We start from the raw sequence: 20,907 nt of genomic DNA on the forward strand, positions 1-20,907 counted from the left end.
TGTTAAATGGTTTATGTCAGTGGTCGGCAAACCTCCACTCGAGAGCCACATGCGGCTCTTTGGCCCCTTGAATATGGCTCTTCCACAAATTACCATGGCCTGAGCGAGCCTGTTTTGAAGAAGTGGCGTTAGAAGAAGTTTAAGTTTAAAAAATTTGGCTCTCAAAAGAAATTTCAATCGTTGTATTGTTGATATTTGGCTCTGTTGACTAATGAGTTTGCCGACCACTGGTTTATGTCATTGATCCAATGCAACGCACTGTAACTAGGAATGCATCTTTCTTTTTCTTTCTTTTCTTTTCTTTTCTTTTCTTTTCTTTTCTTTTCTTTTCTTTTCTTTTCTTTTCTTTTCTTTTCTTTTCTTTCTTTCTTTCTTTCTTTCTTTCTTTCTTTCTTTCTTTCTTTCTTTCTTTCTTTCTTTCCTCTTTCCCTCCCTCCCCCACTTCCTCCCTCCCTCCCCCTTCCCTCCCTTCCTTCTTACCTTCTATTCCTTCTTATTAATCCTCACCCGAGGATATTTTTCCATTGATTTTTAGAGAGAGTGGAAGGAAGAGGGAGAGACACATCGATGTGAGAGAGACACATCAATTGGTTGCCTCCTGCACGCAACCTGACCAGGGCCAGGGAACCTGCAACCCAACATACGTGCCCTTGACCGAAATCGATGGGCCGATGCTCTGTCCACTGAGCCAAACCAGCTAGAGCTAGGAATGCATTTTCTTGGTTTAAAGCAAGTTGGGGGAGAAAAAGAATATAGTCCTTCAAGTTCAGTTCAACCTTTAGAGCGCTTTTTTTGATTCTCTGAAGGTGAGGCGTGATTCTTAACCAGGAGTGTTAGGTGGCACATTTGGGGTGGGGAACAAGGATGCCTCATGTCCTACAATCCCTATGTGCAGTGTCCACTGAGAGGGGGATGCGGGTAGTGTCAGAGGCCTGGCCTAGGATGCACATGTTTCTTCCATTGTATTTATGGAGCATCTCTCTGTCCTAAGCACAACACAGACCTCAGACCTCAGTGTTGGGGGCTCCAAACATTCCCAGGTAGGCATTTCACATACCGGACTTCTGGTAGACCATCTTCACACAGTGAATTGCTGTCGGCGGTGGGTGGTGCTTTTTATTTCCCTGCTCTCAAGCAGAGATCTTATAAATTCCCTTTGCCTGAAATCAGCACGGTTGCTCTCTCACCTCCCCAGATTTAGAGCTCTTTGTTTTCTTTTGCATACTTTCCCAGAGAATCCAGGAGTTTTAATACTTTTTAAAACAACTATAACTTTTCAGAGTAGGGCAATATCTGACTGAAATGTTGTGTGTTAAAACATACTGTATTTACCCTGGTGTCTTTAGTTAGGGGGGATGTTAATAGCTGTGGCTCACAAAGCGTTCTGCAAGTCATTTTAGAAAAAAAGAAAGCATATTAAAGAGTTTCCAAAGTCAAATAAATCTGCTTATCTTTTCTCGATCAGAGTGCCCAAGCCAATTTGAGCACAGAACACTTCTAAGATAATACCTAGTATAATGGCATTGGTATACCTGGTATATTACCATTATGCTTGGCTACTAGTTTGGAAAAAAGCTGATCTTTGAAATTTAGAGACCTAATTTGTAGATAATATTCTTTTTTTTTTCTTTCTTATCCATCTGTCTCTGTCCGTCTTTCTTTTTACCTCATCCTACAGCATTTTTCTTTTATCCATGTTGATTTAATCTCTGCTGAAGATGTCAAAGAATTTTCTAAGTTTTAAACCTAAATCCTGACATTGATAATTCTTAGCATTAGGCATTTCCTTATGTCTTCCTTGTTGTTGTTTTTACAGGCCAATGAATTGTTTTATTTCTTTTTTTTTTTAATTCTTGCCCCTTTTTCCCCCTATATACCCTCTGCAACCTCCACCTTCTACCTGCCCTCCCCCCCACATTCTTTTGTTGTTGTTGTTAATCCTCATCCGAGGATATTTTTCCATTGATGTTTAGGGAGAGTGGAAGAGAGAGGGGAAGATAGAAACATCGATGTGAGAGAAACACATCGACTGGTTGCCTCCTGTACGAGCCCTGACCAGGGCCCAGGCTGGGAGGAGTCTGCAACCAAGGTATGTGCCCTTAACCGGAATCGAACCCGGGACCCTTTGGTCCACAGGCCGATGCTCTACCCGCTGAGCCAAACCGTCTAGACCGCCCCCCCCCCCCGCAACATTCTTAATAAAATAGTTCACCTGAAGTGGGCAGTGTCCTTTGTTCAATTACATTGAAAATTAATTTTGCACCCTAAAAGCAAATGGTGGTTTTCAGTGGCTCTCTTAGCTTTCATTCTTTCTCTCACGTCTGTCTGGAGGAATGAGTCTGAGTTAAGTAAGGCAGCTACTTAACTACCGTAAGTAATTTTCACAAATTCTACTGAGCACCACGAGCAACCAGGGATTTGTAGGCAGTGACCCGAGACTGTCTGTGTGGTGTATATACCCTTCACCAAGTGGCACTTACGCACCCACAGGCTCATGTGCTGTGCAGATACTATTCCAGAAACTTCCCTTATATAGTGAGCATTGCAGTTTCAAAGGCAAAGGAAGATTAATCTTTGCATTCTGAACATTAGAATGTTTTCCACTAGGATTTAATGAAATCCATGGAGCGCAACGAAAGCAGTCTAAGCCAATCAAGTAGGAACTTGGTTAACTGTTGCTCCTTGGTGAGTATTTTTTACTTCTGGCGGTTGGTAGGGGGATGTTGTCTAGGTGAACAACACCGTGGACTCCAAGTCAGATCTAAGAAATGAAGACCTGCAAGATAAAATGCTGGCGTACCGAGAGTCCAGACACCCGGACCCTGCGTTTTCTTTCTTTCTTCTTCTTCTTAAAAAATATATCTTTATTGATTTCAGAGAGGAAGGGAAAGGGAGAGAGAGATAGAAACATCAATGATGGAGAGAACCATTGATCAGCTGTCTCCTGCAAGCCCCCCATGGGGGATCGAGCCGGGAATCCCAGGCATGTTCCCTGACCAGGAATCGAACCTCAACCTCCTGGTTCTTAGTTCGGTGCTCAACCGTCGAGCCACACGGCCTGGCTGGATTCTATGTTTTCATTGTATGGGGCTGGCAGCCACCCTGACACTGGATGATGGTGATGAGATGCCCCCCCCCCCCCCCCCCCCCCCGTTTCTGGGTCCGTGAAACTATCGCCATCCTGTTAGAAGCAGTGTCACCAGTCAGATTACGTTTGTTCGCTGGTTCTGATTTGTGGAATATCTGAGTGGAAAGAAGCAGCAAGCGGAGGTTTTATTTAAAGATCAGAGGCTTCAGGGTGTGAAGAGTTGAAGGGGGGAAAGCTGTCACACTTACAGGAGGGTCTGTCATCGCTTCTAGCAGGAAAATGGGGAGCAGAGAGGTCAGCTTCTCAGAGACAAGGTTTTCTTCTGTTTACAGGTCACTAGCATCACGCCCGCCTGGGGGGTGGGGGGTGGGGGCCACTCTCCTCCCAGCTTCACGGGGTCTGAGCGCTCTCCGCTCAACGTGCTCACAGCTCCTCGGAAACTCCATATGCAGTTCATATTCCGTCTCTCTGAAAAGCCTTGCAAGTTAAAAGATCTCATCTTTTTCTTTTGTGGGTTGCCTTAAATCTTATTGAAATTCATGGAATATAAATTATGTCTTCCTTCTATATAAGGATTGCCGTAGCACCACTTTCCATAGATCTCGAGTTACTGAGAAATTCAATCATTATGAAGGGATGAAACATTTTACTATTTAAAACACAAAGCCATTAAAAATCCTGTTGACTGTTTCAAAGCTTTCTTGACTTGACATATTTTACTGACTGCACCCCAAGGTTAAACGGCGGGAAGCTCCTCTAAAGAAAACGTGCTTTTTCTTTTACTTCTGGAAAATTCCAAACCATCCTCAAAAGTAGAGGATACTATAGCCAACACCCATGTACCCATCCCCCAGCTTCCGCTGTCATCAACACTGTACCAAGCTTACTTTGTCTCATTTTAATTTTTATATTTTACTTGAGCATTTTACAGCATACGGGATATGTCATCTGTAGATCCAGCTTTATATACACCTCTAAGCGTAAAACAATATACCCACATTATTATGTCACACATCACAGGATTCCCAAAAACATTACAGCATCTTAAAGAAAACCTTTAAAAGTATTTGAACACGGATGTTGCTATGTGGTTTTCTTTCTGTGTCTCAGAGGGGCTCACCCGTAGATGCTTTCATCCCGAGACACGGCGTCTGCGAGCTGGCTTTTGGAAAGCACCGCCGGGGGGAGAGGCAGAGAGAGATTAAAGAGTTCAGCCCTGATTGCTCACGAACATTAGGGCTAGAATTCTTACTCTATGGATTACTGATGGAGGAATCGGTCCCCACATTTAGCCTCCACTTCGGTTCCTGCCTGTTTCTAGGAATTTAAATCTACGTTGGACATGCTTATAGCGTAACAGTCAATGGACTTTAGGGCCCAATGTGTGTTTCACCTTTATAATGATGAAGTGAATAAAAAATACACCACGACTCCTCCTCAATCCCTCTCCAAAGGATAAAACCAAACAATTCCACAGACGTAGCCATTGTTACAGATTTGAGACATGATTCCTGACTTTTTTTTTTAATCCTCACCTGAGGATATTTTTCCATTGATTTTTAGAAGAGTGGAAGGGAGGGGGAGAGAGAGAGAGAATTATTGATGTGAGAGAAACACATCAATTGGTTGCCTCCTGCATGTACCCAATCAGGGACCGGCCTAGGGAGGAGCCTGCAACCAAGGTATGTGCTCTTCCTTGACTTGAATCAAACCTTCGGGCCGACGCTCTGTCCACTGAGCCGAACTGGCCAGGGCTCATTCCTGATTTTTTTTAATGCTTCTACAAACATAGGAGCAAACACTCTCCCCCCACCTCCCTTCCTGTTAGTCCTGCTAGTTATTTTTGTTTTATTCTAAAGAAAGTATAAAGGAAACAAATCGTCTCAGCAACTTGCTTTTTTCCACTTTAATGGGGACATCTACCCCATCATTGTGTCGATAGATTTACCTCATTCCTTTCATTGCTTTCTATTCTATGGATATCTCATGATTTCATTCTTCCCTCTACTGATAGATGCGTAAGGTTGTTGCTGTGATCAATTATTGTGTGTGTACACAGATCCATCTCTGTTAGAATGGGTGGAGCCAATGGGTGTGCACACTTGAACTTATTCTCCAAAGACATTTACTGACCTATACTCTGATTTAGATTTTCTTCTCTTTGACTGTTTTACTTTCAAAACAGTTTCTATTAGAACGAAGGAAACATATTGAAGAGTTTTCTTCACAAATTTTGTCATGGATTTAAAATTCCCTCCAGGTAATCTTCTTTATTCTAATTGTGTGTTTCCTTGTTATGTTCACGAGGTTCTGGTTCCTTCCTGCCTACAGCCACTTAACAGTTCTGCTTTGTGGGGCTTGCCGCTGGAGTCGGGGTGCCCTGCAGGCTCACAGCCCCATCTACCACCTGGAGTGTGGGACCCGGGGCCCCTCCCACCCAGGTGCCTCATCCGGTGAGAATGAACAGCCGGGAGCATCACTTCGGTGGTGAACACAGTGACCTTAGCAGGCCCACCTCCTCTTCCCCAACATCCTGACAGCTGTCAAGAGCACATCTGTTTTGTCCATTCATTAAAGAGCTTGATACTCCCACGGCTTACTCCTGTGGAGAAGGAAGGGGAGCAAGATCTGGTCATTTATCTGCAATGCCTTGGCTACCATTTTGGAGATTGTCCGCTGTTCTTACAGGAACGAGAGGAAAATACTGCTGCTGGGAGCATTGGTGATCTTTTTGTCAACGTTTGTTTAGTCGTAATGTGGTAATACTTTACGGGAATGAACTCTGGCTGACCTTCTCAGAGGATATAAGCTTGAAAACATTGAGGGTTTTGATTTGCTCAAAGGAGGCGTTTACCCTTTTTGAAGCACAAAGCCAGTGGGAATATAGGTTCTCTGGCGCTTACTATGTTTAAATGCAAGGAGCCTGCCTTTCAAGTCTGGTTCCCATCTCAGAAGACATAACTTTTGAGAGAATGACTGAGGACGAGCGGTTACGTGTTTATTGATTATTGATAAAGAAATGCATCCATAATATCTGAAACAATTAGGTTATAAAAAGCATGTATTCTCCCTTTTTTAAAAAATGAATGCCCATATGCATATATAGACAGAAAGGACTTAAATGTTAAGGAGCATGGGATGGGTTTATGATGATTTGGGGTGACCTTAATGTACTGATAACTCTTAGAGGCACCTGAACCCTTAGCAACAGTATGAATTATTTAGATGGTTTGGGATGGGAGGAAAGGCAAATAAGACCCCCTTTTTTTTGGCAAGGAAAAGTTAATTACCCATCCTCAAGAACACGAGAGGTTTTGTAAAAAGCATCTCTAAGTGGAGCACAGAGCGTGAAAATGTCTGAGTGGCGAGGAACGGAGCCCCATTTTGTGTGGGGCGTCTGTGTGTCATGGACTCGGACTGCTCCCTGGAGACATTACCCAGGGGTCACAGCTTGGGTGCACTTGCTGGATCCACGCTATGAATATACTAAAACAGGCTCTAAACTCAGTTTTAAACAATGTCACCGTCATAAATTGCCTGTCACCAATGTCAATTCATCAGGTGCCTTCCTGAAGTAGAGACAGTTGCCTGTGGCCTCTGGGAATGACTAATCTAACATTCATCTACCACATTTCACAGATAAAGTCGGCTGGCGGGTGATCTCAGTTTTTAAGACTCACTTTATTTACATCGTCTAATATACTTTATCATATACATATAACATTTCTTTTTTTAAAATCATTTTTTATTTTCAATTACAATTGAGATATATATATATGTTATTATTTTGGTTTCAGGTGTACCCCTCCCCACATGATTAGACATTATGTAACTTACTAAGTGATCATCCTGATAAATCTTGCACCCACCTGGCACCATAATTAGTTATTAGAACACTAGAGGCCTGGTGCACAAAAGTCGTGCACTTAGTGGGGAGGGGTCCCTCAGCCTGACTTGCGCCCTCTGGCAGTCCAGGACCTCTTGCTCCTTACTGCCCGTCTGCTCACTGCTCCTTACAGGTGGGCTCGCTGCTCCTTAGTGCTGCCGAGGAGGTGGGAGAGGCTCCCGCCACCGCTGCTGCGATTGCCAGCCGTGAGCCCAGCTTCTGGCTGAGCGGCGCTCCCTTCTGGCTGAGCGGCGCTCCCCCTGTGGGAGTGCACTGACCACCAGGGGGCAGCTCCTGTGTTGAGCGTCTGCCCCTGGTGGTCAGTGCACGTCATAGCGACCCGTCGTTCCACGGTTTGGTCAATTTGCATATTGGTCTTTTATTATATAGGATTACTGACTACTACTATATTCCTTATGCTGTACTTTACATCCCCATGTCTATTCTGTTACAACCAATTTGTACTTCTTAATCCCTTCACCCTTTTCACCCATTCACCCAAATACCGTATTTTCTGGCATATAAGATGACTTTTTAACCCAGGAAAATCTTCTATACGCCCAGTCGTCTTATACGCTGGAAAATACGGTATACATATAACATTTCTAAACGTGGACGAAGGTTTGTGCCTGTGTCATATAAGATCCTTCAATTAAAATGTACTAAATTTGACTCCTGCTGAAGGTAGTTTGGTTTTGATAATTCACAAAGCATTATGAGAAATCTTTCAAGAATTACCGAAACTCCGTAGAACTCTAAACTCTATAAAAACTTCAGCATTCTGGTTCCTCAACCAGGCGCTCAGTTGACCAACATTTACTGCGTTGAAATGAACGTGTTAGAACAGCTTTCTCACGTTCCCTGTTGAGTTTGCCATGTTGTGGTGTATATGTCAGCATTTTTCAGGTCCAGGATTCATGGGGTTACCGTGTAGCCTAAGACAATATGTTCCTTGCTTTCCCCGCTTGGCGCTTCTTCCTGTTGTTAATCAGAGGGAAGTCTAAGCTGTGCACATCACTAGTGGGATTAAGCTAAAATACTCGTCATCACTGACGTTTTTGCTGATGAGCGTGATGGGGAACTCCCTCCCCGACCTTTGCCTTTGTCATTGGGTTTCATTAAAAGTCCCATCTTTCACATTTCGGTAAGAGAAGAACTTAAGTGGAAATGTAACCTGAGTATTCTGACTGATAAATGGACTCAGCCTGGGCCTGTGGAAGCCAACCTCTCCATGGGCAGTGCACGCGGTGAAGTGCCGCGGCACCAGGTCAGGAGGCGGCTCGTGCAGTGCGAGGGCAGCTTCTCCGGGAGCAGAGAACAGCCAGGTGAAATGAATGCAGCACAGTTCACGCCTTCTAGATGGACCGTCTTGAACCCGCTGTCCCTTTAAGGCTGTGATGGGAGTCACTGATTTGGCCAGCCTGCTCCCTGGGCCTGTCGGCAGCATGCAGTGATGCCAAATGGGGTGCTAAGCCTTTGAGATTTCTTTGGGGTCCAGGTCTGGGTACTGCGGAGTGCTCTTTGAGGCGTTTTATCACTGTGTGTAGTAACAGGTCCTGCAACAATTCGTCGTGTTGTCGGAAAACCCTGGATGCGGTCAGTGGTGAGGCCTGGCCTCCAGGCCACGGCCACCTCCATTCCTGAGCTTGTCCGGCCAGCCTGCAATCACTTGTCCTCACCTGGGAAATGGGAACCGTGCCACCTGCTACGTTGGCTTTAAGACAAATGAGCAAAGTCCATGAACTATAAAGCATTGTTGAAATCTTTAGGTTCCTATGGGTTATTGTGCTATTTTTGTTATTTATTTTTTTTAAAATATATTTTTATTGATTTCAGAGAGGAAGGGAGAGGGAGATAGAAACTTCAATGATGAGAGAGAATCATTGCATGCCCCCTACCGGGGATCGAACCCGCAACCAGAATCGAACCCAGGATCCTTCAGTCTGCAGGTCGACACTCTATCCACTGAGCCAAACTGGCTATGGTTTATTGTGCTATTTTTATTTGGCTTAACATTTTTTTACCTATAGTCTCAGGATTTAAAAAATGGTTTGAGGGCATGTCTGTATGTCTATTGTTTTTGCAACTGATGACCTCAATTGCACTAGCTATAGGGAAGATTGCAAATGACCATTTCAGTAATATTTTTATGGAAAAACAAAAACTCATAAAAAGGTGTCACATACCTCTTTTTTGTTCACTCTGGATAGACTTACCTTGGAACCATGGGGTCTTTCAACTTGCCTCCCTTCTCTGCACCCATCCCCCCTTCTCAAACTCCTCTTGCCTGGGAACTTAGACCTCAGTTTTACCTCTGCTTCCTCCGAGAAGCCCTCCTGACACCCCAGCCTCGGTCAGGGCCCTCAGTTACTGTCCTTGGTTCCATGGGTTCCTCCTTCATGACAGGTTCCATAGCTGCGAGTTAGTAATTATTTTTTTTAACTGTCTGCCCTCTACCTTGAGAAGGACACATTGTCACGTATGCATATTCTAGTCAAATATGCATAACTTCTAATCACAAGGAAACATTAAAGACTTTTTTTTAAATTCGCCTTCCATGGTAGTTTATAAGCTCAAAATGGTGGGGACCACACCTGACGTATTTATTGTTTGTTATATCTCAGATAAGCCTGGAATGGTGGGTGTGTAAATCATGCATGGTGTTCAGATGAATGAGTGAATGAATGAATGAATGAATGAATTGTGTGTACACTTACCTGCTTTTGTAAGGTAGCTGGATCATTCAGATGAATAAAAAAGGCTTAAATCTTCATTGTCACCGACCCTCCTTTCTCTGTATTTCTCCTCGAAATGATTTCTTTTTCTTGAAGTGACAGGGTTTCTAGCTTGGCTGTGAAGACTGAAATTAAGTTTTGTCTTCCCATAGCTCCTGCAGAAGAATGGTCAGCTGGCCACCCTCAACGGCTTAGCTGAGCAGGAAGAGCTCGCCCCCCAGGAGGGAGCCCTGAATGGCCAGGAGGAAGAAGTCATTGTCCCAGAGGGTAAGTCACCCTTCCAGGCCCTGAGCAGACCCACGGGGGCTGGAGGGCAAACCACACCTGCAGTGAACCCACGGGAGGAATAAACCCGGGTCTGGGCAGGGTGTGTAGATACCGTAACCCTCCCTGGGGGTGGGTGGTGTTGAAAGACAAGCAGTGAATTGGTTACAAAAGGAAATATTTATCTGACCATTTGGGTAGGCCCTACACGTAGGTTAGGAAGTTATATACCAATTCTTGGTACAGGAAGTGAAGTCACGTTTCCTCTTTCTTAGACGTCCTTTACCTGGAACATAATGTTTTTTGTTTTATGTCCCCACTGTTGCCTCATCCCAGTTACTTGTCTGGTGTCTAATGTGAACCCTCGGAAACGCTGGAGTCCTGTTGCTTTAAGAGTCAGTATCTCCCACTCTGGAGAGAGCCCGCTACAGGTGCACAGATGTGTCAGTCGTGTGCGTTTCCCGCCGGGCGCCTCTCTTTGTCTAAACCGTGAGATGTTGCATGCACGTAGCCCCCGAGCCTTGAGATCCTGGAGGGGTGGTTACTGGAAAGCGAGCCTCCCACCACAGTGCCGGGGGTTTGATTTCAGCCCATGCGGAGTGGCGAGAACCACACCTTAGTGTCAGGATCAAGCCCCTTGAAGGCCCACATGTGAAGGGCCACATGTGGAAGAACCTTGCTCTGTCCTTGAGTTCTGTTTTCATCATTCTCTTTCATCATCAGTGATGGAATAATTTAACAGCCACTATGAAGGTATGTACATGGGTGATTTGGCATGCAGTAAACTGACCCTTGTGTGTGATGTGAACGAGACAAGCGAATGGGAAAGTCCTGTGATAGGAGACTGGCCGTTGCCTGGGTTGCATGAGATTCTTCCCAACACATGGGACCCGTTTTTGTTTGATGGCCCCATAAAACTGCTTCAAGCTGTAGGGGTGGGAAACTTGGCCTTCCTTCCCTTCCAGATCATGTGGCTGGTCAGGCAATATGACATGACACATTAACAGGAGAAAGGTAAATTGAATTACGGACATTACAAGGGGTGTGGGGCTCGAGGGTGTGTAAAGATATGAGACACAAAAGGCAGCCAGGTGATGGAATCTTCTAGAACCTCTTGAGCTAGGAAAGGGGTAGAGTCTGGAGATGTAAAGGGGAGGAAGGCCATTCTCAGGAAGGCCGAGGGGATGCTTGGAAAACAAAGGTTGCTTAGGTAAAACGGGATTTCTGGTAATAGCTCTCTTACTGGTACAGACCCCCTTTCCCATGTACATGTAGGCAGTTGAGCGTGGAGGGGAAACGTTTTTCCTGAATGCGCTGGCTTTTGATTGCCTTTAGCTCAAAATAGCCCTCCTGCCAAAGTGGCATATTGGGAGACTTGCTTTGAAGCCCTTCAGTGCTGATCCTGCTATGGCACCTTAGGCACAATGTAAAGTTAGAATAGGTGCAGTCTCACAGGAGGAGGGCTTGCATAACCGAGTATAGAGTTTCAAATCACTTCCTCCAAAATAATTGGAAGGGCCCAACCCAAACTCCGAAGTCTCACACTTTGTCCAAATCACACTTTGTCCAAATTTGCCACAAAAGATTTGGAGTCTTCCATGGCCGAGCCCGTGTGCCGGGGGCTTCAGGGAAGAGAAAACAGCTAAATGCGGAGTCCTGATGTTAAACTGTTAAACAATATTTTTTGTGCTTTTTCTCTTGACATCAGTGATAGCCTATGGTTAGATTTCACAGTTGTTTCCAGAAATCCATTCTACATGTAAACAAAGGCATCATTTGGTTTGGAACTCTTAATGGAAGATTCTGGGACCTTGGTTTCGACCAGTCAACTTCAGGAAGAACAGATCTGACCCATCCTGGTCCCTGGGAGGCGTGGCCCACAATGGGATTTGGTCCTGCCCTGGGTGATCAAATGTTGGGAGAAAACTAGAAACCAGGGGATTCCTGCTGGAGGGTTTTTCATCGAAAATGACAATATTTAGCAAAGCCAGAAGTGAATGTATTTTTGCACTTTGACTTGCTCTCTATCTGAGACCAGAAATACTGGTAATTCAGAACCAGTCCTCTTCCTATAAAGAAAATGGGATCCTACTTTCTTGTAAATGTTCTTTAAATGATAGAAAAAGGCACGTGCCTACTAACTGTTTTCTAAATTGTGTAGCAGAGTCCGGTATATATGTTTTGGAGGGGGTTTCAAGACCATTTAATTTCGGGGATCATCTTTTAGAGAGTATACAAGTAGAAATATTTATTAAAATGAAAACACACACAAAATACTAAAAAAAAAAAAAAAAAAAAACCCACACAAAGAAGCCCTAGCCAGGTAGCTCATTAGTTGGAGTGTCATCCCGATACGCCAGGGTTGCGGATTCAATCCCCAGTTAGGACATACAGGAATCAACCGATTAATAAGTGGAACAACAAATCAATGTTTTTTTCTCTCTCTCTCAAATCAGTAAAAAAGAAAGAAAAATAATTCACAACAAATTACTTTAGCCTTGGAGGTTTAATCCTTCTGAATTCATTTTAGGTGATTATACTTTATCAAACTGCTGATATGGAATTGCAGCCCTTTGCCAACTAGAAAGTTCTATTACAACGTGCCACTCCCAGGATTCTCGGACTGCATAAGTGCCATTAGTTTTGTGGAAAACCTGCTTCTGCCAAAAAGATTAAAAAAAAAAAAAGACACGACTCAACCCAAATTGTTATTTGTTCTGTATCTGTGGCTTATATGGTTTTCCATGAATTAAATGCCGGAACAAAAAAAAAAGATTTTTAAGTCGAAACCGGTTTGGCTCAGTGGATAGAGCGTCAGCCTGCGGACTGAAGGGTCCCGGGTTCGATTCCGGTTAGGGGCATGTATCTTGGTTGCGGGCACATCCCCAGTGAGGGGTGTGCAGGGGGCAGCTGATCGATGTTTCTCTCTCATCGATGTTTCTAGCTCTCTATCCCTCTCCCTTCCTCTCTGTAAAAAATCAATAAAATATATTTTAAAAAAGATTTTTAAAACGTTATATCTTGGTCTGGGTCCAATTTTAGATTTAAAAGTTTTGCAAATTAGAACTTTAGGATTAAAAAAGAAAAAAGCAAAACTCAATCTTAAGTATCTGTTGGGGGCAGATTATTTTTCCCCCCAAACAAATGGGAAAATTCAACACTGTGACATTAAAACGTGTAAAGACCCTCCTTCGTTCTGGCAATAACATATTTGGTTGTTAAAGGACCTAGAGAACTCATTGCTGTATGCCAGCAAGCAGGCGATTGTCTCGGGTTTTAATACGTTTGAATTTATCGTTGACAAGGCATCTTTTTTTCTTTTTTTTTGCCTTTCTGCAGAGTAGACACAGCCAACATCGTAAAGCATGCGAGAGCCATGTTTCCTCTCCACCTTTCACGGGTCACATGTGTTTGTGTGAGCAAACAAACAGTGGTGGTCTTCTCTTGGCTTTGACATTTTTGCTCACACGTGCTTTGCTCACACTATTTGCACAGCCACAGTGAGGACATTTGCACCAGCAGTTGGATGCGGTGCGCTAGCATTGGCCACTGCGGGCCGCTGCTGTCAGAGTATCAGCCCGCGACCCAGAGGACAGGCTGTGCTGCCCTCTTCAGAGAACGGTGACCAGGTTGCTCAGGTAATGGGCATGGGGACCACTATTGTATAGCTGCTTTGACCCCAGGGGCAATATTTATTTATTTATTTATTTATTTATTTATTTATTTATTTAATCACCCCAAGAAACATAAAGACCAGCCTGGCCAGTGTGGCTCAATGGTTGAGTATGAATCAGGAGGTCACAGTTCGATTCCTGGTCAGAGCACATGCCTGGTTGTGGGCTTGATCCCTAGTAGGAGGTGTGCAGGAGGCAGCTGATCAGTGGTCCTCTCTCATCATTGATGTGTCTGTCTCTCTCTCTCCCTCTCCCTTCCTCTCTGAAATCAATAAAACTATAATTTTTAAAAAAGAAAAATAAAGACCAAAAAGACCCCAAAATGTTGTTGCTTAGCGCAGAAGCTTTCCTGAGGGTGGATTTCTTACCTGTCACAGGATTCTTTTCTGTGTCTGGATATTCCCCACAGACGCAGGAACGAAGGAGCCATTGGTCCGTGATCTAGACGCTTAACTTGAAAACTATGGAGAATTTCATTTTTCAGATGGTGCTTCTCAGCACCGTCTTGGCTCTCATTGTATTTGCTGTTTGAACCTGCCGGCTCCTGGAGCGCGGTGCCTGTGGGATACGGACAGGCCAGAGGGTCACTGCCACGCCATCGCAGCCCTCCCTGCGGATCTTGTTACCTTACAGAAAATCCATTCTGGAATGACAAGCAGTTTTCCTTTGCTTTTGATCATTGAAGAACTTGCTGGGTAGTGAGTACCCTGAGGGCTGCTCCAGGTCTCTGTTCAAAGATCCCCCCTCCCCCCAAATACTTGTTCTCTGAGAGGCTGTTTCTCTACTGGGAAGAAATGCTTTTCTGATGCAAACCCTTTTCTGTTTCAGTTTGTGACATAATTGGCACCTTGTTGGTATTTTCCTGAAGACAGGCCTTTTGCCCACATTCCTCATTATTTCTCTCCACATCACTTGTCAGCATCTGGCATTCCACATGCCTGTGTCTTAGTCCCACCTCTGCCGGGACCGAGGAGGGGTCTAGATGGTTCAATCCTGAATCCCCTGAGCCGAGAACAGTGTCTGACACATAGTAAGTGCTTCAGCAAATACTTGAGTAAATGAAGACACGGTTTTAAGTTAGAGTTAACAGTATTATATGGTTACTTCTATGGGAGAGGAGGGCCTGTTTTTCGCTGTATACCCATTTATTTCCTGCATAGTTTAACACGCAGTTTATCATCCGTGGCTTCCTTGTGGCATCAGCTCTGACACAGCTGGATGCTTTTCAGTCCCCGCGCTGGGCTCTCGCAGGTGCTTGCTAGGGGTTGCCCAGGGGTTGCCTGGAGACGTGAAATCAGACCCTGACCTGCTTGTGATTAAATGAGGACTCTTAGTCCTCAAATGCTATCTAACGTAAGCGCTCAATAGACAGAGAGAGGGGTTTTTGTTTTCCCGACTCTGGTATTTCGAGTACAATATTATTGCATGACAGTTTTCAAGCTGTATCCTGTTTTGTAATGTTTTGAAAACGAGGGAGAACACTCACAGAATAGGCCTTGAACTTGACAAAAGCACGACAGTGTGCAGTTTCTGGGAACGGTTTTCATCCATTCCCCGCTCTGTAGCGATGTTCCTAGCACGCCTCTCTGAAATTACTTATGTCATTGACAAATTTGGGGTGTAATATTTTAGTGCTTTCATCTTTAAAGAAACACAGATTTTTCTGTTGTTTGTTTTGTTAGTAATTAACAGCCAAGCTGTATGGAGAAGACTTTTTCCCTCTGAACTGCATCCAAGCCTGACAGTGCAGTGAGCCTTAATTTTTCCTTCTAGCTTAAAAAAATGGGGGTGGGGAAGGTAGAAGGAATAAGATCTTTATTCATCCTCCCCCCCTTTTATAAATCACTTCATGCCACTGTGTAACCTTGATTTGAATACACCCCTTTATCTCTCTGAGCACCAATTTCCATCTTGACATGAGCATTTTCATCCATGATGAAATTCTGTGATCAAATAGCATCAGAATTGGTAGTAATACAGGCATTAGAAACCAAATGATGGGTTGGCCGCTGACGACACTGAAGAGACCTTGAGCAGGTGGGAATCTACTTGGTAATTTCTTTATGCCTTTTTATAAGAACACTTTCATGCTTTTTCTTGTTAGTCTGATCTTAAAAGCCATCTCCTAGATTTGAAGTTTTCATTTGGTGACAAAAAGTTCAAGAGGGAAAAACTTACTGGAGAATGTCCCCTTGGGTAATCATTTAGGTATGAAAGAAAGATAAGTAGCTTCATAAATGTGCCTACAGGTAACATGTCTCTCCCCCGCCCCCTATATGGGAGAAGATGGGAATCATGTAATAGGGTTGGTTATGGCCCAGGATAGGTGAAAGATGTTGATAAATGCCATACCTACTTGCCCTAAAGGCTGCCAGTCAATCTTTAATTACTGCAGAGACTTATACGTGCCTAGAGTTTAGAGGTTACGTCAGTCCTTCGTGCGTAGCGTTGATGTTCTGGTCCACTTGAGGAAGAGCATTGATGAGACAGCCTATGGGCTTGCCCAGATAATAAACCAAGATTCAGACCCTTGCCCCTGAGAGAATGAGATGGCCCACGATGAATGGCTCTCTAGTTGTGGCTAAGCCACTAATGAAAACAGTAAATTATTTTAGCCAGTTCGCTTATTTAATGAACATTCTGTAGGTGTGTTCTCAGAGATTGACTCCTCCCCAGTTCCACCTACTGTAGCCACTCCTAGATGGATCTGCTCTGATATGTTCCAGAGCTCAACGTCCCTGTATTATATGAAAGGAGGGCTCGATAACTTCCAGAAGATACATTCTCTGGGTTTAAACTTTACCACTTTTTAGCGTATCAGTGGAGTCTTCTTTTTTTAAAATATATTTTATTGATTTTTTACAGAGAGGAAAGGAGAGGGATAGAGAGTTAGAAACCTTTATGAGAGAGAAACATCGATCAGCTGCCTCCTGCATACTCCCTACTGGGTATGTGCCTATAACCAAGGTACATGCCCTTGACTGGAATCGAACCTGGGACCCTTCAGTCTGCAGGCTGACACTCTATCCACTGAGCCAAACCGGTTAGGGCTATCAGTGAAGTCTTATTCCTGAGGAGCATACGTACTTTGAATTTTCCCCAACTACTTGTGTAGTGAAAGTGCTAGTACCCTGCCGATGTCCACCTCTTACCTCCAGTGTTCCAGCGCATGTGTTACTCCCTTTGGTGAGAAGTGGTATGTGCTGGATTTCCTTAGTGGATGAACTGGTTGCTGGAATGTGTCTTTCTGTGGGCTTGCAGAATGTAGGCTGACACCAAACACAAGGCAGCTCTCCTGCTGTGTTCCTTTGCTGGGGCTGCCTTGATGAAATGCCACAGAATGGGTAGTGTAAGCAACAGAAATTTATTTATGTATCTATTATTCTTAAAAATTTTTTTAAATATTTTTATTGATTTTTAGAGTGGGGGGCGGGGGAAGAGAGAGAGAAACAGTGGTGTGAGAGGGAAATGTGAGAGGGAAACATGGATTGGCTGCCTCCTGCACACACCCTACCAGAGACTGAGCCCGAAACCTGGCATGAGCCCTGACCGGGAATTGAACCAGCGACCTTTCTGTGCACAGGATGACGCCCAACCAAATGAGCCATCCCGACCAGGGCGAGACATTTATTTTCTCTCAGTCTGGAGGCCGGGAAGTCCAAGATCAAGGTGTCATCACGCTTAGTTTCTGGGAGGTCTCTCTTTTTGGAGGGGACACAGTGCAGCCCAGAACACCTGCCTTCCTGAGGGGCCAGCGAAAAGTCAGGTTTGGGACCAGAAAGCCTTCGTGGCAGGGGACGTGCGGCGGTCTATCCAGGCTCCTGCCCCCAGGTCGGAGGCCGTTCTGCTGAAACCATGGAAGGTGAGGAGGGGTGGGGGGGGGGTTCTCTGTAAAAGGACTCCCCACTGCCCGGCTCTGCTCCCAGCGCTGCCTTCTGGAATGGCCTGGAACAGATCCCCTCCTTCCTCCGCACGGCAGCCCTCTAAATATTGGAACACATTTATCATGTCTTCCCTTTCATCTTTTCTTCCCTAGGCAAAACATCTCCGGAGAAAATAAGCTGCCCCACATGAAAAGAACAGTGCCAGGGCTTATATATATATTTCACATATGAATGTGTGTGATGGAACCTGGCCAAGCATAGCTGTGTTTCAATGTCAACATTCCTGCTCTTTAAGAACAGTCTCTCAAACCCTGTGCGCAGTGAGAACAACTTAGTTTGCTTCACACCCAGTATTACTGCGTACCGAAGGAATTGGTCAGAGGCGGGACGTACATTGACGGAGAATACATAAAAGGGGTCTCTTGCCAAGGATGTTGGTCAGTGAGCCAAAGCCAGAAAGCGTGAAGGAAGTATTGGTGCATGTTGATAGGCATTTCTGCTGCTGGAAATATCGCTCCCCTTTCGGTACTTCACTCGCCGTGATCACAAGCTCAGAGCCTTACCGGATCCTTACCTGATCCAGTAGCTAGAAGGGAGAGGAGACGTCCCACTTTCCAAGTAATTGTTCCTTGTCAATGGAGTGGCCGAGTCACAGGGCCAGGCTGGCTCCTCAGCCACCCTCCCGCAGAGCCCCCGAGATTCCCCGCAGGCTCTGTGGCTCACTGTCTGAACCCAGCGAGCGAACCTTTTACGAAAAGGCAACGCTTTCCTCATCCCAGAACATTCCTTGGCCCCGAACATCCCCAGTTGTGTTCGTTTGCTTTCGGTGTTCGAACACAGGAGTCAGTCAGTGTCGTCTTGATCAGGGTGTTACTGTTGGAATCGGATGCTGTTCTGCGTCTTAACCCCTGGGACAGCGCACAGGGTCCTGCCCATCCCCCGTCCTCAGTCTCCTGGAGATCCTCTCCTGTGGGGTGCCAGGTGAATCCATTAGGCAGCCTGCTGGGTTCCCATGACCACTTTCAATCCACAAACGCGTGCGTGTCACTCCAGGGAAGTGATTTTCTTCTTTTCCTTTCTCCGTTCTCCTTTTGGAACTACCATTATTCAGATTTTAGACTTTCTAGACGGGGGCCTAATTAAAACCCGTTTTTCTACTTTTTATCTCTTTGTATTTGGCTTTGTGTTTTGCGAGAATGTCCTCAAGACTAGATTTCATTTTGCTTATATATATATGGTTTGTTTTTGCTACTATATTTTTAATTTCTTTTTTTTTTTTTAAGTATCCTATTTTTTTTCTTGGCTCCAGTATCTTTTATGTCCCTGAGGATTTCTTTAAAGTTTATTTCTCTGCAACGTCTCTTTAAAAGTTGGTGGGAAAAAATAATAGATTTGAACATGCTAACTCAAATTAAGAGGCAATGCAAAAGACAGCTGTACCCATTAAATCTATGAACAGGAATGTAATTCCTTGCTCCTTAAGAACTCATCTGTAGTCCAACCCTGTGACCTTTATGTAGTGGCTGCACCAAGGGAGGACGCCTGCCTGGGCACCTCAGTGAGTGGGAGGGAGGTGGGAGTGTTTATTGTAGGATCTGGGTTTATGCTCCTGAGAAAACAAAGGGACCAGCTCTGGGTTGGACGCTGCAGAAGTCTGGGTAATTCTGTAATTGGGTCATTGCTTCCCAAGAGTCAGGGAGATTAAACTGTCATTGGGAAAGAAGTTAGCAGAAAGAGGAGGGGTGTTCAGTTTTGTTTGTAGGTCCAGTGTGTGCTCTGGCCACACTTTAGATGTGGCTAATCATATTAGAGGTGTGCTCACCTTGGGATTCGAAGACTTAGTACAAAACAGAATGTAAAATTAATCATTTGCCACATTGCGTACATGTTGACAGACCACTATGGATACATTTTCTCCATTGGGAGAAAATCAAATACATTAAAATTAACCACGAGTGTTTTTTTATTCTTTTCGATGTGACTACTAGAAAATTTGAAGTCACCTGTGGCTTGCTTGGGGCTCACATTGTCAGTCAAGTGGAGAGCTGTGGAACAGAGGGGTTGGGTCGCTAGTCACCATTTCTTCCAGGCCTGTCCCTGCAGCTTGCCCCTCCCTCCCACTCCTTTTGGTTAAGGCTTCAGGCACATGAAAGATCGTTTCTCTTGGAGAAGAGAGCCTACTCTCAGGTTGATTGCTTCTAGCACAAGATAATGCTTCTCTTACTAGGATGCATTTCTGAAAAAATTGATGATAAAGGCACATGCTTGCAACACTAGAGGCCTGGTGCATGAATTTGTGCATGGGTGGGGTCCCTCAGCCTGGCCGGTGATCAGGGCCAGCTGGCAGGGGTTGCGGGGGAGGGACCACTGGAGGTTGGGGGACTGATAGGGGCCTGCCGGCTGGGGGAGGGACTGCAGGAGGTTGGCTGTGGGAGTGCACTGACCACCAGGGGGCAGCTCCTGTGTTGAGCATCTGCCCCCTGTTGATCAGTGTGCATCATAGCAACCAGTTGTTTGGCCGCTTAGGCTTTTATATATATATATAGTTTTTTTCAAAGGCTTCTTTAAAATTAGGCTTACCTATATTCAAAGCAGTATTTCTCAACCTTCTTTTCACGATCACTCCCCTAAGGAGTCTTCGGAGACATTTTTTTCCCAATTGTTCTTCCTTCAAATTTTAATAGCATAGATATACTATGTATCCGTTTATGTTATATATCTGTATCTGTGCTTCATACATAAAGAGTTAACTTTGGGAGGTGGGGAAGGGCTGGAAGGGATTAATGGGGGGAGAAAGGGACATTTGTATTACTTTCAGCAATAAAGATAGCCTGGCCAACGTGGCTCAGTGGTTGAGCGCCAGCCTATGAACCAGGGGGGGTCACGGTTCGATTCCCGGTCACATGCCAGGGTTGCATGCTTGATCCCCAGTGTGGGGCATGCAGGAGGCAGCTGATCAATGAGGTTTTTCTCATCGATGTTTCTATCTCTCCCTTCCCCTTCCTCTCTGAAATTAATGAAAACATGTATTTAAAAAATAAATTTAAAAGAATAATAAAGTTATTATTATTTTTTTTTAGCCTCCTCCCTAGGAACCCATTTTCACCCATTGGAGGCAACTGTTGCCGACATTAAGAATGCATGATTTACAGTGCTGACCAGGGTGTGTTAAAACTGGCATTTTCCTCCACCAAGGGAGTAAATGATAGTTTTTCCGAGAAAGAAAATTTTTGGTATATATAGAACCTTAAGACTTTTTTTTTACATAGTATTCTCACTTCTGACCGTCTTAAATGCAAAGATTTTTGCTGTATTACTTGTAATAGCCAAACAACAGGGAAATGGTTGAATAAAAGGATGAGTCATTAAAAACTAA

General features: G+C 44.6%; 1 protein-coding gene across 1 annotated transcript in view; it reads left to right on the forward strand.

Moving 5' to 3' along the window:
* AKAP12 (A-kinase anchoring protein 12) overlaps window positions 1-20,907 on the forward strand; it is a 73,814-nt gene that overhangs the window by 32,289 nt on the left and 20,618 nt on the right. Inside the window, exon 2 of the mRNA XM_054722108.1 lies at window positions 9,862-9,976. Within this exon, the coding sequence (XP_054578083.1) occupies window positions 9,862-9,976 (115 nt within the window). The remainder of the gene's footprint in view (window positions 1-9,861; window positions 9,977-20,907) is intronic.

Source organism: Eptesicus fuscus, chromosome 10, assembly GCF_027574615.1.
Source record: "Eptesicus fuscus isolate TK198812 chromosome 10, DD_ASM_mEF_20220401, whole genome shotgun sequence".
Taxonomy (NCBI): Eukaryota; Metazoa; Chordata; class Mammalia; order Chiroptera; family Vespertilionidae; genus Eptesicus; species Eptesicus fuscus.